This window comes from Labrus mixtus, chromosome 20, assembly GCF_963584025.1.
Source record: "Labrus mixtus chromosome 20, fLabMix1.1, whole genome shotgun sequence".
In the NCBI taxonomy this organism is placed as follows: Eukaryota; Metazoa; Chordata; class Actinopteri; order Labriformes; family Labridae; genus Labrus; species Labrus mixtus.
This window is the reverse complement of record NC_083631.1, coordinates 1,957,010-1,975,872: the sequence shown is the minus strand read 5'-3', so window position 1 is coordinate 1,975,872 and position 18,863 is coordinate 1,957,010. Positions and strand designations below refer to the sequence as shown.

At 41.6% G+C, this 18,863-nt stretch overlaps 1 protein-coding gene across 2 annotated transcripts in view; it reads left to right on the top strand.

Annotated features, from left to right (window-relative positions):
* Positions 1-18,863, top strand: part of col5a3a (collagen, type V, alpha 3a) — a 49,905-nt gene that overhangs the window by 15,853 nt on the left and 15,189 nt on the right. Inside the window, exons 6-42 of one of the 2 annotated variants that reach the window (XM_061026236.1) lie at positions 1,111-1,515; positions 2,276-2,395; positions 2,503-2,619; positions 2,713-2,766; positions 2,876-2,917; positions 3,223-3,285; positions 5,170-5,244; positions 5,552-5,635; positions 5,738-5,794; positions 6,119-6,172; positions 6,273-6,326; positions 6,450-6,503; positions 7,103-7,156; positions 7,416-7,469; positions 7,978-8,022; positions 9,316-9,369; positions 9,564-9,608; positions 9,852-9,905; positions 10,514-10,558; positions 10,948-11,001; positions 11,907-11,951; positions 12,220-12,273; positions 12,863-12,907; positions 13,118-13,171; positions 13,269-13,376; positions 13,821-13,874; positions 14,235-14,288; positions 14,388-14,432; positions 14,650-14,703; positions 15,020-15,064; positions 15,204-15,257; positions 15,398-15,451; positions 17,180-17,233; positions 17,593-17,700; positions 18,002-18,091; positions 18,292-18,345; positions 18,530-18,637. In XM_061026236.1, coding sequence (XP_060882219.1) covers positions 1,111-1,515; positions 2,276-2,395; positions 2,503-2,619; positions 2,713-2,766; positions 2,876-2,917; positions 3,223-3,285; positions 5,170-5,244; positions 5,552-5,635; positions 5,738-5,794; positions 6,119-6,172; positions 6,273-6,326; positions 6,450-6,503; positions 7,103-7,156; positions 7,416-7,469; positions 7,978-8,022; positions 9,316-9,369; positions 9,564-9,608; positions 9,852-9,905; positions 10,514-10,558; positions 10,948-11,001; positions 11,907-11,951; positions 12,220-12,273; positions 12,863-12,907; positions 13,118-13,171; positions 13,269-13,376; positions 13,821-13,874; positions 14,235-14,288; positions 14,388-14,432; positions 14,650-14,703; positions 15,020-15,064; positions 15,204-15,257; positions 15,398-15,451; positions 17,180-17,233; positions 17,593-17,700; positions 18,002-18,091; positions 18,292-18,345; positions 18,530-18,637 — 2,664 coding nt within the window. The remainder of the gene's footprint in view (positions 1-1,110; positions 1,516-2,275; positions 2,396-2,502; positions 2,620-2,712; positions 2,767-2,875; positions 2,918-3,222; positions 3,286-5,169; positions 5,245-5,551; positions 5,636-5,737; positions 5,795-6,118; positions 6,173-6,272; positions 6,327-6,449; positions 6,504-7,102; positions 7,157-7,415; positions 7,470-7,977; positions 8,023-9,315; positions 9,370-9,563; positions 9,609-9,851; positions 9,906-10,513; positions 10,559-10,947; positions 11,002-11,906; positions 11,952-12,219; positions 12,274-12,862; positions 12,908-13,117; positions 13,172-13,268; positions 13,377-13,820; positions 13,875-14,234; positions 14,289-14,387; positions 14,433-14,649; positions 14,704-15,019; positions 15,065-15,203; positions 15,258-15,397; positions 15,452-17,179; positions 17,234-17,592; positions 17,701-18,001; positions 18,092-18,291; positions 18,346-18,529; positions 18,638-18,863) is intronic. The other variant, XM_061026237.1, reaches the window with a different exon arrangement.

Here is an 18,863-nt window from a genome sequence, read left to right as displayed (position 1 = left end):
ACCGAGTGTATGCAAAGAGAGACTTGAGAGATTAAGGCGGAAAAGGCTATCAGTCAAAGAAGTGTCTTCTTTCAAATGCTGCCAACAGTGGAGCATTCTTAGAGTCAAGTTCAGGACGCACACACAGAGACACACATACACGCAGACACACACGCACACACGCACACATGCATTGACAGAGCCAAGAGCCGATAACTCATACATGATATAATAGGTCTCCCATCCTCAGGGCATTCATGAGACTATTAAATCAATCATTGATATAAATGATTGTATACTTACATGGTGCTGCGAGAAAGAAAGGGATAAGAAGGAAGGAGGCAGAAAGGTGTTACTGTGTGTGTGTACATTTGTACGTGTGTGCCTGTGTATGTTTTAGCTTGAAAGGATACAGGAGCTTATATTTATATGTACATGTCTATATTTTATGTGTATGCCACGTGTATACACTCAATGTTCACACATTGCAACTGCTTGCACCATGATTATTGATTATGCCCCAGAGATGGTTTCTTAATGGTTGCGTGCAGCCATTTCGATAGCCCTCCAGCTGGATTTGATAACAACAGCTGAGCAATGAGCTCTGGATCCAGAACATGGCAACATCTGTCCCCCCACTGACCTACTTCCCATCATTCTCCCTTACACACTGACCTTGTTTACAAGTGGATCTTACTCACATCGCTGATGTCTTTTACAGACTGGGCCCTCAGTGTCATTTTCAGGCTAGTCATATCACTCACATGCAATGGAAATCACTCTGTAGGATGACTCAACCCATATTTGTTTAGTTGCCAGAGCACACTGAGAACAAGCACCTCTGTAGAATTAAATACTAGGTGACCTCTGACCCCACAAGCAAATATATCCTCTGCTTTGACTCAGAGGAAACAACTCTATATTTGTTTGTCCCTTCTCATTTCTTGTTTGCTTTAGGTTTTTAACAGCTCTGTGGGAATCCAAGTAGGTATTCTGCCCTTTAAGGGCATCATGGGACCTGCTTGTGTCACTTAACTGTTGGTCGCTACCTTCTTTTTTTGGTCTTTCATTCACAATAGTGTTTGTCTTTTTACCCTGTGCCCTCATCCTCCGTTCCCTTTTTCATAAAAGAACACCTTACTTGGGGCTGATGCCATGATGCAAAGTGACCAGCCCACTGAACCACAGGAACACTCAGAGAAGGACAAGAAAGGCAAAAAGAACAAAAAGAAGAGGGAAAAAGGCTCTAAAGGCAAACGCAAAGGCAAGGGCAAAAAGGCATCCAGGAAGAAAAAACATGAGGAGGGTCTTGAAGATGGCTTCCTCAGGGTGTCCACAACACTGCCTGAGTATCTATCCCAGGAACCTTTTCAGCCAACAGAGTTGCCACAAACTGTGAGCACCCTGGACACCATCATCCCCATTGAAGTCTTCTACAAATCCACCATGGTGATGCCCACACATAAGCCTGACTCCACCACTGTGGCCCCCACTGTGGTGCCCAGCGCTTTGCCTGAATCAGAGGTTACAGAGGAGGTAGACATGTTTACCGTTAGATTGCCTCCATCTCAATCCCCTCCTGCAATTTGTAGCTCTAACCGATCACTCCCCTAATCCCTCCTAACTATAGAGAGCACCTCTTACCTTCTTACACCCACCACCACTAACCTGCACCATCCTAATCATCGCCTGCTCCATTCCTCCCCAAAAACATGAAGAATGCATTTTAAATGAAACTATTTCTGTGATCATGCAATGTGTCTTTTGGCTGTGTGTGGTGTTGATTATATGTTTTGTAGAGCATGAGTTATAACATACATACCATGTATTTGAAAGTTATGGTATGCATGGTAAATACAGTATTATGTCTTTCTGTATGCAAATCTACAGAATGAGGATACATTTTACAGTTCAATCAAAGTGAATGTAGACCTACCGTCTACACCAGGAATACTTGTCTCCTTCATGTTTATCATTTGCTTATTTACCAAGTAAACTCATTTTTCATGCTCACACTGTTTATGTAGCTCTTGCACTCTCTGCCATTCTGCCACATGAATAAAATGTAGTCCATCAGCAGACTGCATTCCAGCACCGCAATTAACTTGCACAACTGTCAACCTGTGGCCTGGATAATCAACACTTTCCCATAAAAGCCACCTGTTTATGCTAACATCCATATTGTACATTACAAAATGTGCATTTACTCAGCAGCACTGGGCGCTAATGAGACATGCTCAGTGTCCCCTGGTTCACCTTTGCTATGACTCATTTATGCCCATTCATTGGCCTGCAGGAGGGCATGCCAGTGAAGAAGCCGGTGGTGGAGGAGTATGGAGATGACCTTTACGCACACCTCTATGATGATCTCTCTGTTTCCACGGTAACAGTGGGTCCGAATGTGACTGAATATGAGGTAGGTTAAATGCACAGTCAAGTGTCTTCACCTTGCTCTGACACACTGAGGGTTATTTTTGTATTCACTACAGCTGTGACTAATGGAGGTTTTCTATTCCACAACAGACTCTTGAATATGAAGATTTCAAGAATGACACAGAGTCGTCGTATGAGGAGTATGAAATATATGAGAACGGCTTTGACTTCGCAGAGCGGGAAGGAGCACAAACATGGGATGGAGAGGTAAATCTAGGAGTGAACTCTGATATCAAGCGAACGGTCACGTCTTCAATTGACTGTGTCGAGTGATTCTATTCACGCGTTTCTCCTCCTCAGACCAGCCTCAGAGCAGAGAAAGGCCAGAAGGGAGAGCCAGCTATTTTTGAGCCGGTAAGCTGCTAGAGGCAATAAAGGAACAGTGTGATAGCCTCTGATATGATTATGGAAATGGGTCGATAGTCTCCTGATGTACATATCATTTTTGCTGTTCTTGTTTTAGGGTACATTAGTGGAAGGATCTCCAGGTCTACCAGGGCCACAGGTAAGCAAACCACTGCCTGAGAGAAAATTATTCATAAAAAAATAATGATAGTCTCTGTAAAAGTTCAGGATGTAGTAGCCTATACTGTGGCATAGAAACTGTTCAAATGTGCTAAATGTTGAGACATTTGGATTCTCGCCATCAGGATGCATTTATGTTGTTCCAAAAGGAAACAGGATTTTTTTAGTTGTAACACTTGTTGTCACTGTCAGGCACTTGAAAGTTTAGGATATGGTGTAGAAGAAGACAACACCCTGGCATATTCTATAATGCTTGTTTGATAGCTGTGAATGTTTCCCTCGCAGGGGCTTGCAGGTCCTGCTGGACCAACTGGCCCTCCGGGACCAAGGGGAGATCCCGGTGAAATGGTGAGTCTGGCATACAGTAGGCCTAGTTCGATCCCAGTTTGACCCCTTTAGCTTGGGCTCAACAGTGACCTCACAATGAAAAATGTTTGTGGGATCGCAATGTCCTGCTTAACTAAACCTGCTGGACTCCAGGGCCGGATGCTGACTCATTCATGCTTGACCTGATTTTTTTTGTGTGTGTGATTGCTTGACAAAATGTGCTGGTCCATGATTCATCAAAATTGAACACACTCCAACACTCAAACACACACACCCACACACATGACAGATGCTCTGATAATTGTTGATGGTTTTTATCATTTTACTTGGCAAAGTAGTTGTAGGAAGTGTATTAGTCTGCAGATCAGCATGGCTTACTGAGACATCATGTTCAGTCTTTGGACTCTTTATAAGTAGCTTTGCACAGTTCAGATTCAGGCCACATGATAGGCAAACATTTTTTTTCTATTTTGAAAATGTAAATCTGATGAGATACAACAAGGGCTGTTTTCACAGAATCTGACCCTGAGATACGTTAGGAAAAGATGAACAAATTAAAATGTCTATTAATGATTTGTTAGCTGTGACATTCAAAACACATGAATGGATCATGTGTATTAATGTGTCTTGCCCGTCCTATCACACTTGTATTTATACATGTAGAACTTTGTATGCATTGTTGAAATTGTGAGAAGGAACCTGGATTATCTTTGATCTATTCGGCCGAGGTCAGACAGAACAACAACAGGGTACGAATGGCGGCCAAATTTTCATGTTGACAGTCTTACTTATATTCTGTAAGCATTTACAGCCTACACATTCCTCTCTATTTGGGTACACTTCTAAAAGGCTAGAAAGAAGACATCACCTTTACTTGAAACTGTCAGACATATACATTTCATTACATTACATTATCATGTTTCCTTTCCAGCTCACAACATACTCTCCAAATAAAGATGCTGCTATGAGGTGTCTTACACACATGTATTACAGCTACACAGACCTAAAACAATAATCACTTAGATGGTAGACAGATTTAAAACAATATATCCACAAAATGACCAAGATGAATGAAATCATACTAACAATACATAGGGTCAATTGTAATCTAAACTGAATAAAACAAACAACTTGTGCACTATTATTACTATAATACTTGATGTCTTGCTACTATGCAATTTGTAAGCAACAGCCTCCAGGTGCCTGGAACAATAGAGTCAAAAGATGGAGAAAAAAATCCTGCTTGCTCATTCTGCAGCATGAGTAGTTTAACACTAAAATCCATCCAACAGTTATTGACACAAGTGAATTAGTTTATGCCTTAAAGGCTTTCTGTAATACTTACAGAAACATCCGGCAGACATTTAATTTCATCGAAAAACATTAACATGCTGTTTAGTTTCTTGTACACATCTTGACAACTCAGTTTATTGTGAATGTAGGACTATTATACACAACACCATAAGACATTTTTCATCAAATGTATTTTAATTACTTTAATTACTTAATTGCTGGAGAGTCTAACCCGACCAGAAGAATATATCTTAGCAACTCGACTACTTTTAGATAACTGCAGTACAGTAATCTGATGAACACAATCTTTATGACTCAATACCACCTCCAATGACTTGTTTAAATGGATGTTTTTTTCACATTCACATTTTTTCACATTGCTTTTAAACAGAAAATATAATGTGTGCATGTGATCTGCCCAGTGGATATAGCACGAAGGTTATTTATTTTTACAGTGATTGGATTGCAGTTTTATTTTTTCTCCAGCAAGTCTCTCTTCTTATTTCTATTTGTCTCTGTTTCTGTATCTTTGACACACACAGAAACACACATACTGTACCACCATACACACAGTAGCCGAAGCTTATCCCTTTCTCTGTCCTCTCTTTTCAGGGTCCCCCAGGACGTCCTGGACTTGCAGGCGTTGATGGGATTCCAGGTCCCCCAGGAACACTATTGATGCTACCAGTAAGACCTTAAATTACACCAGTGCTTGCTAAGACACACACACTAACACACACACACACACACACACACACACACACACACACACACACACACACACACACACACACACACACACACACACACACACACACACACACACACACACACACACACACACACACACACACACACACACACATAAACAGAGCACACCTTCTCCCAGTGTTGCATAGTGGCATGACCACAAGGGGGGGCTGTGTGACTGAACTACATTTACATTTGGGGAATCCTGCAGTGGGAACTTATTTCTAAATTTTTATGCCTCCAGTTCCAGTATGGAGGTGATTCCCAGAAAGGACCAGTGGTGTCTCCCCAGGAGGCGCAGGCTCAGGCTATCCTGCAACAGGCCAAGGTAGAGTACTCAGAAACGCCCGAAGATCAAATGATAATGAATGTCTAAAGCTGCTTTTTGCAGCATTTGTAAACTACTAAATTGTGTTTTTCTCCCTCCCAGCTGTCACTGAAGGGACCTCCAGGTCCTTTGGGTCTCACAGGGCGACCAGGCCCGCTGGTAAGGCACCCTCTCTGACCTTGACCAAATTTGCATCACACCTCCAGTGCTCCTGCACCCTTTGCCTCAACTTCACATTGTGTGTGACCAGGCATAACCTCTTCTCTCTCCTTACCCTCCTAACCTCATCAGTATGCATGCTCAGTATGTCCAATTTGTTGTGATTGTGAAATAACTACAGGGTTGCAAAGTGAGTAGAATTTTAAAATGATTTGCTGTGAGCTCATTTACATTTTGTTTGTTTTGTGCTAAATGTGAGTGAAAAGTTAAATGGCTCCTGTACATCATGTCATGCTTAAATGAAGTCTTCTTTTCATTTTGCAGGGTGTTTCAGGTCCCCCCGGGCTCAAAGGAGACCACGGAGACAGTGGCCCTTCTGTAAGACTTTTTATCCAGTACCTCTCTTTTATAGTCCCACTATTCTGTCACTCTTTGTCTAACACCTTTTCACATGTTTCTTTTCCTTATATCTGTTAAGGGGCCACGTGGGTTGCCAGGCCCTCCGGGAATCAATGGAAAGCTGGGAAAGAGGGTGAGATATCTTGAGTATTGCAGGTGTCAAAACCTCTGTATCTGTGTCTTGTGTTAAAAGCATTGGTCTTGGTCTGATGCTGTACATACATAACCTGTTTTAACTGGATTGTGTGTGTTGTAGGGGCGCTCAGGAGTGGACGGGGGTCGTGGAGCTCCAGGTGAAACAGGCTCTAAGGTAAACTCTTGGATGTCACATTGCACTGCATTGCAGTAGTGGTATCCCAACTACAGAGCCCATAGATTTATGTCCTAACTGCACATTTTAATACCAGCTTAGTTTAGCACTGTAGATGAGTGAACGCTACATTGCCAGTTAGTACGACATCATGATTGATGGTTGATGTTAAGTTTTTTATTCATTCACTTTCCGGTGTCATAAACTCAATAGTACAACACATGTTTAGGCAGCAAGGTCTTGTAGGATGACAAACGCCACTTGCAAGTGTAAGCCTTTAGGTATCCAGCATCCCACAGCTTATTATATGTATTGACAAGGAGGCCACTCAATACCCAACAGCTGCAGGAAGAGCTTAGTAAATAAATCAGGCTCCCTTGATGCTTGCTCTGACAGAACAGCAGAGTCTTTATCAGTCAAAGCAGCATTTTTAGCAGACCTACAGCTAATCTGAAAGCTCCCTCTGCCCAACACATACACAGAGCAGATGGGAGGCTCTGCCAGGGGAGACTTTCAGTACAATTCTGCTAATGTTTACACATTACCGTATGTGTGTGGCTTTCAGGGTGTAATGCACTTGCTTTTCTATTACTTTTCAGGGTGACAGGGGCTTTGATGGCCTGCCAGGTCTCCCAGGAAACAAGGGGCACAAAGTGAGTTAGATTTGGTGACTTGACATTGTTACTGTATTAATTAAGTCATTCAGCCACTAACAAAACAGCAGAGCATGCATGAATATCTCAAACACATCACACAGCAGATGTTTATTTGCATACATATTATCATCTTGCTGATTGTTGTGATTTCTGTAATGAGAGCATACACTTAAAGGCATCTGCTTGATATTGTTCTGCTATGAACAGAAAGGTCCTAAATGTCTTGGGGCTTTCTCCTAATGCTTTTATCTTGTAGGGAGACAGAGGAAAGCCTGGTCCTTCCGGGCCCATCGGAGAGGCAGGAGAAAAGGTGAGGGCAACAGAAAACACATCCTGCAGCAGTGCTTTGTTATAGTTTATTTTTTACATTTCACAAGGTTAAAAGGGAAAACCTGTCCAGATCAGTGAATCAGTTCTTCACACCATTTAGGCGGTAAAGAACCTGAAATCAAAAAGGCCTTTGCAGAAATTAATTTGAAAAAAAAAATGAAAATTGGAATTCTGTTACGCTAGCCTGAGTTCATTCAGTATCAAAGCTTGTAAAAGCTTGCAAAGCAGTGCATCCCTGACATGGAATTGAAAATATGAAAGATAGAAGCCCTGTCGAGATAGTATCAATCCATGCAGGAAGTGAATTCTGAGAGCGGTCTATTAGGCTTTGCTCAAAGATAGTTGAGCCTTATCTGTCAGGAAGCGAATTTCTTTAATGAGCTATTTTCACAGATTATGTCTGTGGGGATAGACTGTTTCTGAGCCTTGGGATGATGTAGAAGAGTGCATGAGATTTATGTAGTGAGTTTGTGTCTTTGTTATTTTAGGGACCAGATGGACCTGTGGGGCCAAGAGGGCAACCGGGCGAGCCTGTGAGTAACCACAACTTGATGAATATCATGCTCCCTAATGATGCCTGCACACACAGACCTACATCACTGCAAACTTACATCAAAATATATTTTTTCTACTCTAATAAAATACTTAAGAGGATGAATTTGTCACATCTGTATTTTTTATTTTTACCCTCACACAAAACCTTTTTCTTGGTGTAAAATCAGTGAAACAAAAGATTTCCGCTTGAAACCCTGAGGGGATTTTTGGAGATCACTGGATTTAAGCTTTAGCTGAAGCTGCTGCCAAAGTCTTACAGAGGAATTTACACAAGTAGAACATCTACAGCTCATACTGCACATGTACAAAAACAAGTGAAACACTGCAAAATATTTAAGAATGCATGACAACTATTTAAAAAAAAAAAGCGTGGTTGGTCAAATCTTATCAGTGCATTCTGCCACAGCGTTCAACCTGGCATTAAGAAAGAAAAGGTCACTGGAAGAAGACGTACACAAAGAATGGCAGAGCAAGCTCATATATCCTGTACAAAAATCAGTCGCAGACTACTTGTGATATAACTTTGGATCACTTTGAGTCCACAAAGACCTTAAGATGTGTTATTTTCTGTGTATCTCTGGGGTGAGCGCTGGCTGATTGGTTATGACTCAAACTCCATCTTTCTCCCAGTAGGTGAGGTTCAGGCTCAGTGGGGTTTCTGTCCCTCCAAATGGATCACCCACTGCAGGAAGAAATAGAGTGCCATAAGACATGTTAGGAAAGCTGTGTTTAACTACAAAGATACAGGAAGGGAGAGGAGTTGGCTGTTTTTGAAGAGAAAAAAAAGGAAGCGATGGGAGAAGTGAGACATTGAGAGACAAACGCGAGACTGAAATTTGGTTGGTGGTGGGAGAGATTAAAGAGAGATGGAGAGAGGAAAGAGAGGGAGTCAGAGAGGGAAGAGATAAAATCCTGGCCCGAATGATTATATTTCCATATCAATCACTTCCCAGGAGATCACAGATGTGGCTTTGGAACAGGTGGCTTGGCCAGCCTACAAAGAGGGAGGCTGACAAAAACAGAGCACGCAAATACAGGCTTGCACAGTCTCCGTGGCTACCACATACGAACCAGATGTGCCCACACACACACACACACACACACACACACACACACACACACACACACACACACACTAAAATATATTATCGGTTGCTCCCTGCTTTTTTCCCCTCTTCTTCGTTCTGATTTATGATTTAGTATTCCACACTCACTCCACCTCATCCTGAATTCAGGCTAGCTGCTGACTATTTGCTGTGTTTTGTCTCCAGGGTGCTCGCGGTCTTGTCGGACCAAGGGGGCCAGCTGGCCCACCTGGCCAACCGGTGAGTCAACAACATCTTGATTACAGAATCAGAGATTTTCAGTCTTGATTCATATCAAAGGTCCTTTTCTTCACATAATCATAAATATGCCTCTGGGGATAAATAAGGGAGCTGTTGAACTGTGTCTCTTTTTGATGAAATTCATTGATTATTTTCTGACTTTTTTCTTTTTCTTTTTTCTTTTTCTTTTTCAGGGTATTACTGGAACTGATGGAGTACAAGGGCCGAAGGGCAACCTGGTTAGTGCCAGTATATTATTTAGACGGCAAATTATATATCATTAAAGACACTAAGATGCTGAAAAAGAGCTGTGTGAAATGACGCTGTGGGAAACATTATTTGGAATTGATCTCAGCCAAAAGAAAATGTTGCCACAGTTTCACAGAGACTGTGTGTGGCTCTCTGATCAACCTGCCATGTAAAGATGAGAGCATGGCAGAGATCATGTGAACTGTGCAACTATCAGTGTATTTTTTTTTCAGGGTCCAGCTGGAGAAATTGGGTCCCCAGGCCAACAGGGAAATCCAGGAGTTCAGGTACTGTACCAACTCAAGAAGCTGTCACAATAAGGGTTTATCACACACCCTACACATTTATTTAAGGCATGGCGAAATGCTTCACCTATAACAACAACTATTTGCAAGCTTCCACTTTCATTAAACATTTGCTCTCTCTGACGGAATATTTCCTTTTTTTAATCTTATTTTTCGTTGCTTGAAAGCTGAAGGTTTGCTTTTCCTTTTATGGTTTTAGAGAATTCTCTGGTCTTTTAAGTAAATAAACCTTTTTAATAATCCGACTCAATGACATTAAAGTGTATTCAGGAAACAAGGCTGTTTTAATTACTTCATGAGAAGAACGTTTTTTGGAGATGAAAGGTTTTCACACCATAGCAACGACATGTAGTTTAAAAAGGTCATGAGAGACATTTCATTCATTTAACAAAGATTCAATCACCTTTCAACTTTTCCTGCATGTTGACAATCCATTCAACAACCGGCTCACACAAAGACATATACTTATGATGACAACCCAACACACATACTAAATGCACACATACACACAGACACCAGTTTAACCTTAACGCCCATCTTTCTCCTGGTCTTGTGACACTTAGCCTGATTGATGCTTTGTTCTGCTCTAGGGCTTGCCTGGGTCTCAGGGTCCCATTGGAGTGCCGGGAGAGAAGGTAGGTAGCATGTCTCCCAATTAATTTCAGAATTAAAGCTGTGACCTTGTGACCCCTGTCATCACATACCCAGGGGGAGTCCGCTAAGCTGGAGAGTACGGCCCGAGCACTTCTGGCTCCTGTTCAGACGAGACAGGGCTGGACAGGAAATCAATACACAAGAAACACACACACACACACACAGGCACTACAGACAATAGGGATGAGCCAGTGCTCATCATGAGGTTGATTAGACTGATAAAAGAAATAAAAAGCAGACCTAGTCATGAATGCAATATGTTTAGTAGAGGAGCTACAAGATGGGAAACGCGGTCTCTTAGTCATGAGTTAAGGTGCTATATCAGATTTTAAGCTAAACTCCACAATTGATACCTATTTTTCCTTTACAGGGACCCCAGGGGAAACAAGGCATGCAGGGACTAGCAGGCATTGATGGCCCTCCTGTAAGTACACAGACATGGAAGAGCATGAATGAATGCATTAACACAATCACACACATCTATACATGATTCTGCACATCAAGTATGTTTATATCGGGGATTGTGTGCTGCCGCTGCTTCTTCAGTCAACTCAAAGCAACACAACTGAATACAAACAGTAGCCAAGTATCAACTGGCTTACTTTATTCTACACAAGCAACAAATCATAGCTCATGTTGTTAATCAGTTTTTTATTCTTCCAGAATATTAAAAACATCCAGAACTGAATAATTACAAACAAGTCAGTGTTAACTTTGTTAACTAAAAATTAGAGGGTACATGACGAGACATTGATAAGCTGAAAAAAGATTCTTGATATTTAAAAACTGTGACAATACTCAGATTTTGTTTTTGTTAATGTGACGAAAATTAAACAAAATGTTGGTGATTTGCTGTCAGACAGGATAACGAGCGTTTACGAGCGTTAACGTGCTAACAATAGCATGAGTGAGTTGTGCCTTTATGTCATAATATCAGTAACCTTACAAGGCTAAGGCTTCCCAGGTTACCAGGGGTAGAGGTAAAAGAGTAAAAGCAAGATAAAATGTTTACCAGCCTCCACTTTTTGTGGACTACCAATAGGGCTGGACACTATGTATTTCTGGAATTGACCCAGAGTAAAGTGGCATATACAAAAATAATAAAAAATCCTGATACAGCAAAGCTTTTTCCAGTCAGATACATCTGATTGAGTTTCACCTAATGCTCAGTGTATTGTTCTTCAAAGCTTTGTGATATTTTCATGCCCTTGATGTTTTCTCTTTTTTATTGATTACGTTCAGAAATTTCCATGAAGGAGTGATATAATGATGATGTATTTTCAGTTATACTAAGTCGGTCTGATTTGTGTTTTTATTTTCCTGTTTCAGGGTCACCCAGGAAGAGAGGGCCCAGCTGGAGAGAAAGGCATACAAGTGGGTAACTGCAAATAAGTGTCACAGCAAAAAAAAATCAAAATCAAAGTTATGATGTGCACTCACTACCATAAAGTTCTACACATGCTTGTCCCCCCTTATTGTAACCATTGTGTTCCTACAACGTCATCATCAAGTGTACAGGCTCATTAGAGCAGCATCATCCAATATACCACACTGTGGCTGAGTACAATGCTTCTTCATTTCTGGTTAAAGAAATGCTTGCTGCTGCTTTGCTGATGTTGTTGTTCTTTTTTTTTAAATGTAGGGCTTACCAGGTGCTCAGGGGCCTGTTGGGTACCCAGGGACCCGTGGAGTCAAGGTAAGGCACAAATCATGATCTCAGTTATTATGTCTACTGAGATATTTATTCCCTTGCACATTCCATTCTGCGGGTATGTCTACCTGTGACGGACAAGCTGTTTGAGTCTTTGACTGACAGATGACAGGTGGAGGGAAAGCACCTCCGTTCTCAAGGGGACTGCTAACAACAGAGTGAGGAACATTTGACGGCTGGGAGAAATGAAAGCGTCACACAGAGCAGAGCTTTGTGTATAAGTGTTGAGCAGTCCATTCTGACTGTGTGTGCTTTTGAAATTGGGGTGTTAAAGTGCCGTTGTCTGCTCGGTGTTTGCTTTTGTGGTATTCACACTTCTGGTTTTTCATCTGGTAGTTTGGCTCAGGGTCCCTCAGGGGAAGCCTGGCCTCGTTGGCAATCATTAGTATGAAATAAAAGAAAGGTCAATAACTGCTCGACAACAGAACAATGTTAGGTCAAGAGAAAATCCATACACACTTATAAATCATGGCTAAGATTAAGATGGGGTATTTCTGGGAATACATGCAACTAGTGGATTTTTAGGCTTCTCAGTGATGTTGGATTCTTGTTGATTTATTTCCACTTATCACAGGGAGCAGATGGAGTCAGGGGTCTAAAGGGGGGCAAAGGAGAGAAGGTGAGTCTTTATTCGTTTGCTTGATATCTAACTGGACACTCAATTGATTTTCATTTGACATGATTACTACTTCACCATCGCTCTCTGTCACTCTTCATTCATTATGCACTGATTTTTATGTCTTGTTTTTCTTCGCATTTACAATGCCTACCTCAGAAATCATTTCTCTGGGATAAATAAAATACTTTAAATTTAATTATTACATCACAGGGAGAAGATGGCTTCCCTGGGTCCAAAGGTGACATGGGCATCAAGGGAGACAGGGTGAGAGCGCTAACAAAGCACAAGCCTCACTATCATTTTCTCTCAGTTTTCTCTCTCATTGTTCACATTTAATTTACCACTGTAATTCTTTACCTAGGGTGATAATGGAGCTGCTGGACCTCGTGGAGAAGATGGGCCTGAGGGGCTAAAGGGCCAATCAGGACCCCTTGGAGATGGAGGAGCTCTCGGGATAGCTGGCGAGAAGGTACATTTGTTAAAGATAAAATTCCAAGACAAGGTGAGGAAGAAACAAGGAGGAGTAAAATAGGTGGCCAAATGCTAAGCTCTTCTCTCAACCTGCATAACACAGCTATAGCCATTATAGAAGCATAGTTGCATTTCTTATCTGTTGTGAGGATTTTTTTTTCAAAAATACCAGACATATGGATTTTGATAACCTAACATTGATTACATCGACTTACATCTGATTCCTAAGGCAGAACAGCCTCTGAACAAGTGTGCATGTTTAAGAAATGAATCTTCCGCCGTCCTTAAACACATTAAGTTCGAGATATCTTGCTGTATTGGCACATGCATATTCAGCAGTGAGTCATACACGTCTTAATTAAGTGGTTTTCATGCACTGTTCTTGTTAATATTCCTCTGGTTTATTTCCTCCTCCCACATTATCATGCCTGTGTCTCTGCAGGGTAAACTTGGCGTGCCTGGATTGCCGGGATACCCAGGAAGACAAGGTCCTAAGGTGATTTAGCAATGATGAGCTATTATTATCAGTTAATGTGTCCTGTGGTTCCTTAAGCAAAGCTTGAACCAGCTAGATGTGTGTCTGTGTCTGGACTGTTTCCTGTCTGATTAAAAATAAAGGAAGATGAATGGCGTATTTGAAAAAAAAAAGAAGGAAGAAAAAGCTATTTTATTAATAGTTCATTAGTGACATCAATTCATTACATGTTGATGAATGGTGTATTTAAGTCTGTGTTGGGCCCATGGATTAGATTTGCTTTAATTTGATACAGTAGTTAATTATACGTTAATGAGATGTTCGGGGTATTGGGTGATGAATGGAACGCCGAGGGTGATTAACCTCTACGTGTGTCTGCAGGGATCTCTTGGCTTCCCTGGTGGGGCCGGGGTCATAGGAGAGAAAGGACGAAGGGTGAGGACTTTTTGATGATTTGACACACATCACATTCGGACTCCTTCAGAATATCTTTACATAGGACAGATCAATAATTTGTTAACCTTTACAATGCAGGGTCCAGCTGGTCAACCAGGATCTGGGGGCCAAAGAGGTCCTAATGTAAGTACACCAATGGGTGATATGCCTGTATATTGTGTTTTATTGCATGTATATGAAGCTGTATCAGGCTGCTCTAATTAGATACTATCAGTTCACTGCATCGTGTGGGAGGCAGACTGTTACATCACTGCAGTGTTTTCACTTCACCAGACGTTTATCTTCCACCTCCAGATGAGTTGTGCATGTGCTAATCAGACTCTTGTTTGTTTTCCAATAGGGAGCCCGGGGGGGCAGAGGAGCGAATGGACCCACTGGAAAGCCTGGAGAAAAGGTGAGAAACACAAACCCACTCAGCCTGACGTAAACACAGACGCATGCACCTGCAGTTAGACACACACCTGGCTGTCTCATAAAGTATGGATGACTGAGCAGGCCGAGTTGGAACTGGTTGTTGCTGTTCACTTCGAGATGACAGGCCATCTGGTGCAGCGAGAAGCTACTGTTTGGCAGGAGATGCTTCAGTTTACGCTCTCTCCCTCAAAGAGCATCTTGGGAGAGCTTAAGATTTTTTGGAGAGAAAACTGAAAATGTTTGAGTGGCTCATGTATTTGAACTGAAACTTTTCATCTGCCCTGTCCCCTCGGTAGGGTATTGCTGGACAAGACGGCCCCCCAGGATCAACTGGAGAACAGGTACTCTGCTGCCACTTGGATAATGGGCAAATACATCATCCAAATAGAATATAGATGTAAAAGATACATTAGTCTTTGTTGGAAAAGCTCCAGAATTGTTTAAGACAGGGTTTTGACAATCTGTATTCATATATTCCAGGGTCCCCTAGGTCCACAGGGAAGAAACGGAGAACCAGGACCTAAAGGCCCTAATGTGAGCGAGCTATGATGTACTGTGTATTGTTTGACCTGTAAACGATACTCGTTCTTGTTTTTAATGTATCTCACAATTCATGCTTAGCTTTGGTCATGTTCAGTTCCTTACCATGATGTAAGGAAATGCTTCTCTTTCAGGGGCCACCTGGAAAAGATGGATTACCAGGTCATCCAGGCCAGAGGGGGGAACCAGTGAGTCACCTTTAATTACAATATTACTACTTCTCTGGTTAAAAGCATTTTTAAGTCTCATGCAGACAACTATCATGGTTTATGCTGTACACACTTCTTGTGAAGGTGAAATAACAGACACACCTGGAGGAATAACCTCCAATTTTACACAAACATTCCCTCTGAAGAAAGGATGGAACATATATAATGAGGAGCATGAGTGTGTCCGGACTTTTTTGACGGGGGGTGGCCCAGCCAGGGGACTGACTAAAAAGGTGGCCTAGTGTGATGTGTGCTCAAACACTAACCAAATAAATATAAATGATTAACCCTTTATAACTCCACCAATCATATTTACTTCATAACACAAGATAATAGTAAAATATATCTTCTTAGTTTCATTCTTTATTGACACAAAAAGTTCAAAGCTATAATTTAAAGTAATTAAACCCCTGCCTACTGTCTAAATTGTAAAAATACATTAATTGGCAATGTTTTTTGCAAGTTAGTTCATTGCAATAAGACTGTGTACATTACTTGTGAAATAGATGTGCGAAGTATATGTTTCAATTTTAAAGAACAAACAAAAGTGCTCCATTGATATTAAAAGAGAGCATTTTGCAAAAAGCCCATAAAGTTGGTTTAAAATAAGTCCCACCTCTGAAATGTCCAATCACAGTTTAGGATGTTTGGGCTAGCACCCGGGGTAGTCAATCAGATTTCGGGGTGGGGGGGCCTGCCACCCCTGGCCTCCCCTCTAGAGAGGCCCCTGATTTGGAGGTCAAAGGTCAATGTCAAAGTGATCTCTAAAATGTTTGTTAGTGTTTTGGATATAACACAACATTAGAATAAAGGAGTCCACATTATACACAAAATGGCAAAGGACTTTCACTATGACTTCATCATTTCCTTGAAAAAAAAAATTCTGCCCATGATTCCCTCCCATTTTTGAGAATAGAATATCTTAGTAACACATAGAGGGTATTTCTACAAATGCACCACAAATTTCAGTTGGTGGTCAAAGGCAAATGTCACTGTAATGTCCTTCCCATTCTCATCAATGAGATATACCAGCAATGAATGCAGAGTTTTATGAGCATTTGTTTGATTTGTATCTGTTTGAGAGAAGTAGGCCATCCATGTTCAGTTATTTGATAATTTCCTGTGAAGATGAGGATCTTCTGACAAACACATTCCCTGCAGAGAAAAACAGACAGAGGGTGATCTCTGGTATTATTATCCCTCCTGTGCAGGCTGTGTGGTGTGACCCCTCCTGTTTAATGTAGCCCTACTTGTGCTTCTGTTTTTATGGTTATGCATTCTTTTAGAGTTTTCTGAAAATACTATAATAATGGGGCGTTGGATAGACTAGTGTTTATGTCGAACTCCCAATATATAGAGGCTATAGTTCTTGTTGCAGCAGCTGGTTTGCACTTTGCTGCATGTCATCCCTCACTCTCCCTCCTCCTAAAATATCATGTCTCTCTTCAGCTATCCTAGCCAATAATTGCAAAACTGGCCCAAGAAATAACTAAGATAACAAAAAATCCCTCATCCCCTGTCCCAGTATTATCATTAGAGGGAAAAAACTTATGAATGGAAACTTAAACCTGACTGTAAGGTAAGCGACTTATTCTAATGTAGTGAAACAGCATCTGTGTGCAGGCATCAGTGATTGTGTTCTGGATACCCCACTGACTTTGTTTCAGCTCTAAATCAAGTCCCAAAACTCACTTGTTTTTTCTACAGGGCTTCCAAGGGAAGAATGGACCCCCTGGCCCATCAGGTGTTGTTGGACCACAGGTAAGAGAAGGTTCTGATTCGTGAGCTGTGCAACTGTTTGTCAGTAGAATTATTTTTAAACCTCCTGGTTGACTTTTCTGAACTTGTTGATAGGATGCAGCATGGACCAAGGAATGAAAACATAACATTATGAAGAAATCTGTATTTGACTCACTTAAATGAATTACAATTTGAACAGAATTTGTCGTAGTTCTGCAAATATATCCAGACATATATGGTGGTTGTGCTTTACATATCAAGGAAGACTGAACTATTAACCTAGACAGCAGTCTGGGCTCTCCATGTCCCCTTCTAGTTCCATATATCTTGTTTTAAAATGACCTTTAGTGAGGTTTATTGTGTAATATTGATATTTTCAGGGTAAATCTGGTGAGACGGGGCCAACTGGAGATAGAGGACATCCAGGTTCACCAGGACCACCGGGTGAGCACGGATTACCTGGATCTGCCGGAAAGGAGGGTGCCAAGGTGAGTGGGTTTCATCATAATGTTCGAATCATAATCACTTACCAGCATCCCCTTATTACTGTTTTATTAGATAATGCACAAGGACTCTCTCAGCATCGCCTGAATATCTTATCTCCTGGGTCTCATCGTATCCTCTAATTTGCTAATAAATAACAGAGGAAACCTCCGCGGTTGAGTGTATTATGCCGCCTTCTTAGCGTGACCTGCTGGTTGGTGTGATTTATGACAGTATAAAGGACCTGCTGTCTGCTGGCTACTTGGCTTACATTTAATCAAATATGTGTGTATGTGCGGTTTCCAGGGAGACCCAGGTCCACCAGGAGCTTCAGGGAAAAGTGGCCCCGCTGGGCTGCAAGGCTTCAGAGGGAGCAGAGGGACCCCTGGTGCAACGGTAGCTCAGAGTTCCATTCATCTTTTACATTGCTAATCTTATTGCTATCATTTACTCATTAACATCAGACTTCCAAAGATTTTTCATCTTAGAATAAGATCACAATTCTAGTCCATAATGAAAAATGTGCTAATGCAGTTGTATAAATATGTAATTGATTAAACATTTTTTGTAAAAAAGCAGATTGTGTCTCTCTCCAGGGTCCTGCAGGTCTGAAAGGGGGAGAGGGTCTACCTGGTATTGCAGGACTTATTGTAAGTCAGATTTTAAAATCGATTCTTGTCCATTCCCCTGATCTCTGTTCTGTTTTCATGTATATAGGACATATAGAGCAGGAGGCTGTTTCCATGGTGATCAGTGATCGTAACCACCGCATTAAATCAAATAGTGAGTCATGTGACAAACGCACGTCACTGCTCTATCTGCTCTTACTTCCAGGGTGCTACAGGAGAGAGGGGCCCTGATGGACCTGCTGGCGCTATAGGCCAGCCAGGACGGTCCGGCGGAGTGGGTCCTGCTGGGCCAATGGGAGAGAAAGGCGAGCCAGTAAGATTTAGCTATTTTTGTTTCTTGGGCATCAATGTTAACTAACACACACTGTACCATCACCTCCCACCACTGAGTTATAAACACCATGTGCAACATGTGCTCCTGCTTTGGAATGTGTCATTATGAGACGAAGAGCAGGAGAGAGGTAAAGGGGACAGCAGGAGCAAGGGAGGGAGACAGTATGAATGTGATCAAGCAGGCTTTCTTGGGTCTGAGTTTCCTT